Below are 6,244 nucleotides of genomic sequence, written 5' to 3' on the forward strand. Positions count from 1 at the left end.
AGATTATCTTCTGTGTCTGTGTTAATTGGTTTCCCTTTTCTTTGTTGAAGAGGGTCTGTGCAATCCTTCTGCCTAGTCCGCCATCTTGCCTCGCCTCTTAATTTGGGTTTTAACAAAGTTTTTACTTATATTTCCTTTAGACTTCAAATGCAATCATTTTAACTTCCTGTTAAGGTTGAAAAATGACAGGCAGCATATAGGAACATTTTACCAAGCTATTGATGATAATGAAAACGATAACTTGTACCATCATTCTTTTTTTTTTCAATGCATTGTATTGAAATATAATTTATGTACAGTGAGATACACAAAGCTAAAGTGACATGTACCATTATTCTTGAAGAAGTCATAATTCCTACAGTGTCCCCAAAGTATATATTTAGAATCTGAGGCTAGAGGGTGAAAATGTAGGAGAAATTAATGAGTGGATACATAGGGTTCAGTTCTGTCTTAGAGATGAATTTATTAATCTTGCTCTGACATCTGCCTCTGTATAAAAACATCCTATTTTTTAATTTGGTGCCTATTTTGCAGGAAGACCAGGGACTGTATCAAAGCAAAGTGCGGGAGCTGATCAGTGACAACCAATACCGACTGATCGTCAATGTGAATGACCTGCGCAGAAAAAATGAGAAGAGGGCTAACCGGTGAGAGGCGAAGATTCCCAAAGGGGAGTCCTGGCTTTGAGCGAATCATCTCTTGCTTGGTTACCTAGTGCCACTCTAACAGAAATACAAGAAATGGGATGGCCTTAACAAATGAGTTTATTCTCTTACAGTTTTGGAAGTTAGAAGTCCGAGTTCCAGGTGCCAGGCTCTAAGGGGCTGGGTGAAAGCCTTTCAACCTTGGGTTTCAGCTCTGCCTCCTGCTCCCATCCCACTGAAGCTGGAGGTTTTTCTTCACTCAGGCAGCTGCTGGTTGCTAAGGCTGACAAACCCAAGATTGACAAGTAAAAAGGCACAGTCCCGATATTACCAAACCACACGGCAGGCCACTGATTCAAGTCCGGAAAAGGTCTCAAGATCAGCAGGACAACATGGCAGGCTGCTGAACAACAACTCAGCTACATGCAGAGTTCAAATGTACCAAAAGCTAGAGACCTTCCTCAAAACTGCTTCTTACATACTAGAAGCATCCCACATCCCTAAAGCAGCTATTCAGCTGCTCCAGTAGAGTCCACCATGGAACTGATTGCCAGTCTCACCATGAGGAATAACTACATCCAGCTGCCTAGCCACTCAGCCAGGCCCAGCAAGTTGACAGCAACATTAACTACTACATCTCCCTTCCCTCTTCCCCACATTGGAATATGCTTCTCAGGAGATGACCTGGATCAAACGGGATTGACCTAGAAGCTCTTGTTGTCTCTCTTGCTCCTTTCTTTGTTTTTCTTCCAAAAGTAGGTGGTGGACATTTCCTGTCTTCTTCAAATGTTTTACCTAGGTATTTCTACATTTTGCATAAGTTAATTAAAGTTGGCCTCAAGTTCTGAGTTTTATAGGCTGGTAGGAGAAAGTAGGAGCTGGGTTTTCATTCCTTGACCTCGATTATCTGAGAATGTCCTCTTCTGTTTTTAGGATCAGGTCTTTGAAATTCTGTTCGTTCTGCCTAATTTTTATTCTTGCCTACACACAGCCTCCTGAACAATGCCTTTGAAGAACTGGTTGCCTTCCAGCGGGCCTTAAAGGATTTTGTGGCCTCCATTGACGCTACCTATGCCAAGCAGTATGAAGAGTTCTACATAGGATTGGAGGGCAGTTTTGGCTCCAAGCATGTCTCGCCACGAACTCTCACTTCCTGCTTCCTCAGTTGTGTAGTCTGTGTGGAGGGCATTGTCACTAAATGTGAGTGGGTTAAAGGTGGGGAATGAAAAGGAAATGAAAGTGGATAGATTTATGGTGGCTGAAAACGCAGGAGAGGTAGAGTAGAAATGGGTAGCTTATAGCTTTGGAAAGGTGAAGAATTGAAGTTATGGGGTAAAACCTGGAGGAGCTCAGATAACCTTGAGTGACCACCAGTGCTAGCAGGATGATGAATTCTGCTGAGAGCTAGAGAAGAGCTTGGCCCCTGACAGTTGCCTCATTCCAGCCTTGGTCCCTTACTGTTTCTTAGAATCAGTTGTACTTGGAATTTTACATAGATACGGTGATCTTCTGTATATAGATACAAAAGTGAATGATTGTCAGGAGTACCTGGGTAGTACAAATGGTTATCACACTTGACTGCTATCCGAAAGGATTGAAGTTTGAGTCTGTCCAGAAGCTCCTTAGAAGAAAGGTCTGGCAATCTACTGAAAGATCAGCCATTGAAACCCTGTGGAGCATAGTTCTACTCTGACACACATGGCATCACCCTAAGTTGGAATCAACTTGCCAGTAACTGGTTTGGTTTTGGCTGGGTTTGTATTGGAATAGCTTAAACTAGTCAGAAGCAGGCAGTATTTGGAATTCTTGTATGCTTGCCCAAATTTAGGGCCCACTTCTGTCACTGTGCAGTTGGGTGGCTTTAAATGCACGTTTTTCATTCCTAGGCTCTCTGGTTCGACCCAAAGTTGTCCGCAGTGTCCACTATTGTCCTGCTACCAAGAAGACCATAGAACGACGTTATTCTGATCTCACCACCTTGGTGGCCTTTCCTTCCAGCTCTGTCTATCCTACTAAGGTGAGGGGAATAAAGTGATTGGGCCTCTTTCGGGGCTGGAGTTGAAGATGTCTTTTTTCATGCAAATAATTGGGTAATTAATTGAAGTCTTTCTTCTAGAAATAGGGTAAAAAAAAAAAAAAAAAAAAAAATCCATAAGAAAGATTGCTTGCTGGCCAGAGTTTAATATGAAAAATCTACAGTTCTTATTTTTTTTAAAAACAGTAAATATTAATGTTAGAAAATTTGGAAAATTATAGAAAAGTTGAAAAAAGAATCATCCTATCTGCTTAGATCTTTTAACAAACTTATAATCAAATGTGTAGTTTTATAATCTGCTTTTTAAATGGAACATGGAACATTAGCTATAATGTTACTATGTAATCTTTACAAATATTACTTTGCTGTGTTTATGGTATTCCAATAAACAAAAATACACACCAATTTATTTAGTGAGTTCTCTGTTGAATATTTAGGGCACAGAAAGCCCATAATTCTTTTTGTTTTTAATTGTGTTTTTAGTGAAAGCTTACACGGCAAATTAGGTTCTCATTTAACAATTTCTACACAAATTGTTTTCAGTGACATTGGTTATACTTTACATAAAGTGACAACATTCTCATTATCTCCATTCTAGTTCAGTTTCTGGTATCTAGGGTCTGTGCCCCCTTGCTGTCTTCGAATCTTTGCTTTAGAGTACATGTGGGCTGCTTGGCCTCATATAGATGATCTTTTAAAGGAGAACAGTGTGGGTGATTTTACTTTTTATGAGCCAATCTGTTATCTAGCAGAAACGTGACCTCTTGGTGTAACTTTGGTTCAGAGTTTAAAAATTATTTCAGGCTGATAATCTCAGGGGGGTGGTTCTAGTCTCAACCAGTCCAATAATCTGCATTTTTTAAAGAATTTGAGTTCTGTTCTACATTTTTCTCTCATTCTACTAGAATCTGTCTGTTGTGGCCCTGATTGGAACGGAGAGCTGATAATTCTTAAAGTTGGTTTTAGAAGCAGTTTGGTAGATCTGAGAATTCAGATTTAAATTGAGGAAAATGCAGGGCCTTTTGTGTGTATGTGTGTGATTTGGGTGGAAGTTTACAGAGCAAATTCTTTTTCCATTCAACAGTCCATATACATTTTGTTTTGTGATACTGATTGCAGTCCTCATGATGTAGCAGCTGTCTTCCCACTTCCTTCCTGTAGTTACCTTTTCCCTGTGTCTTTCTTTCCTGTGCCTTCCTGCCCTCTGAGCTATCTCCTGTGCAAATGCTGCACTTCTGATCTGCCATGGTTGACTGTTCCAAGGAGTGTATCTCCCTGGTATGATTGTTCACCTCGTAGGCCTGTCTATTGTTTGGCTGGGATGTTAAGCCATGGGAATTAGTTCAGTTCCAGTCCCAAAAGGTGACTCAGGATTTAACTAGCCTCTATTAGAACAGTAAGCCTGGTCTTTGTTTAGGATTTTTAATTTTGTTCTGTGTTTTTTTCCCACTCTATTTGGGATCTCCAATTTTGATCCCTTTCCGAGTTGTTGGCAGTGGTAGCCAGACATCATCTAGTTCTTCTGTTCTCAAGGTCACATAAGCTGAGGTTTCTATGGTCCACTAGTCCTTTGGACTAATTATTTCCATGTGTCTGTGATTTTCTTCAATATTCTTTGCTCTGGAGAAAGAAAGAACAATAGTTACATCTTAGATGGCTGTTCACAAGCTTGTAAGACCTGTGTTACAGTTTACCACAGTAGGATGTAGAACAGTGTTCTTTTTTTAAAAAAAAATTTTATTGTGATTTGGGTGAAAGTTTACAAAGCAAATTCATCTTCCATACACAGCTCACGTACACTTTGTCTCATGACATTGACTGCCATCTCCCACAATACAACAGCTCTCTTCCCACTTTCTCCCCATAGCCACCTCTTCCCTGTGTTCTTCCCTCCCATGTATGCCTGCCCCCAAAGCCGTCTCCCTGTTCATACACAGTCCTTCCATTCTCCCATGATTGGTCTCTCCAAGGAGTGTATCTACCTAATGTAAATGTTCAGCTCTTTTGTTTGGCTGGAAGCTACAGGAGTGGGTTCAATTCCAGACCTGAATGGCAGCTAGGGGCCATAGTCTTAGGGGTTCCACCAAGCTCTATCAGACCAGCAAACTTGGTCCCTTTTTGTTTTTTTATGATTGTGAAGAACAGTGTTTTTTGTGGAGTATGTTAAAACAAGGCCTTTGTTGCCATTGATTGATAATAGGTTGTAGAACTGTCTACTATAGTAGTGATAGGAGCAATAGTAGAACTGTCTCAGGGTTTTCTAACTCTTTCTCCACAGAGCCACTGGGTGGGTTTGAACTGCTGGCCTTTTGGTTAGCAGGTGAGTACTTAACCGTTTGTGCTGCCAGCGTTCCTCCTCCTTACTTAATGAGGCAAAAAAAGGATGCGTGTCTTTTTACTTCAGGCCAGTTCCATTTTCTGAGATTTTAAGATGTGTTTTTTTTGTTCATTAAGGTGTTTAACTTCTAGAACTTCTTTTGGCTGAGAGTGTACTCTTGTGCAGGTCACTGTGGCCAAGCTGCTTTGTTTGAGACCTGAAATACAATGGACCACATCTCCTGGAGGTGGTTTAATGTGGTACATAAAAACATGGACTTTGGAATTACATCTGGTTCAAGTCCTGGCTCTGCTACTTATTGTGTGGCTGTGGGGGGCACTTATTTGGCCTCAGTTACCTTACCTATATAATGTGGAAAATATCTGCTTTACAGAGTTATGATCTTGCATAGGTATTTATGAAGTTATAGTACTGTGTGTGGCATATAGTTGGCACTCAGCAAGTGGTATCTCTTGGTTTTCCTTTTCTTTTTTTAAAAAAAGTCAAATGGCAAGGAAGTTGTCTTCATTATCTATTGCTGCCGTAACAAATACAAAAGTGGATGACTTTTAACAAACAAATTTATTCTCACAGTTTTGGAGGCTGGAAGGCCCACTTTAGGGCTCAGCTATAGGGGAAGGCTTTGTTTTTCTGGTGGCTCTAGGGGAAGGTCCTTTCAACGTCTGTGGGCCTGGCATCCCTTAGAGATCTCTGTATCTTTTGGCATCAGTTTTCTCCAGGGTCTAGGATGTGCTCAGCTCAGAGACCCAGGGTCCAGAGGATGCCCTCTGCTCCTGGCTCTTCTTTCTTGGTCGTGGTGAAATACCTCTCCTTTCTGCTTGCTTCTGTCTTTTTATCTCTTGTAAGACAAAGGTTGTAACTTGAATAAGACAGTGTAACTCAAGATATGTGCACTGCCTTACTCAAGTCACACCCCACCCAATCCTGCGTTATTGAGGTTTTAGGATTTACAACATATACAGTGGAGGCTAGTTACATAATATCACAGAATGGAGGATAATTACATATTACTGGGAATCATGGCCGAGCCTAGTTGACACACTTTTTTTTTTTATTTTTTATTATTTTTATTAATTAGGATTTGGGTGAAGATTTACAGAGTAAATTCACTTTTCATACAGCAGTTCACATGTACTTTGTCTCATGTCATTGACCAAAATTTACAATGCAGCAGCTCCCCTCTCACTTCCTCCCCATAGTTACCTCCTCCCAGTGTCCATCCCTTCA

General features: G+C 40.7%; 1 protein-coding gene across 1 annotated transcript in view; it reads left to right on the forward strand.

Annotated features, from left to right (window-relative positions):
- The window catches only part of MCM3 (minichromosome maintenance complex component 3), a 35,159-nt gene that overhangs the window by 8,774 nt on the left and 20,141 nt on the right, over positions 1-6,244 (forward strand). The window contains exons 2-4 of the mRNA XM_007936147.2: positions 535-647; positions 1,636-1,844; positions 2,531-2,661. Of these exons, the coding sequence (XP_007934338.1) occupies positions 535-647; positions 1,636-1,844; positions 2,531-2,661 (453 nt within the window). The remainder of the gene's footprint in view (positions 1-534; positions 648-1,635; positions 1,845-2,530; positions 2,662-6,244) is intronic.

This window comes from Orycteropus afer, unplaced genomic scaffold, assembly GCF_000298275.1.
Source record: "Orycteropus afer afer isolate SDZICR_OR568_19922 unplaced genomic scaffold, OryAfe1.0 scaffold00034, whole genome shotgun sequence".
Classification (NCBI taxonomy): Eukaryota; Metazoa; Chordata; class Mammalia; order Tubulidentata; family Orycteropodidae; genus Orycteropus; species Orycteropus afer.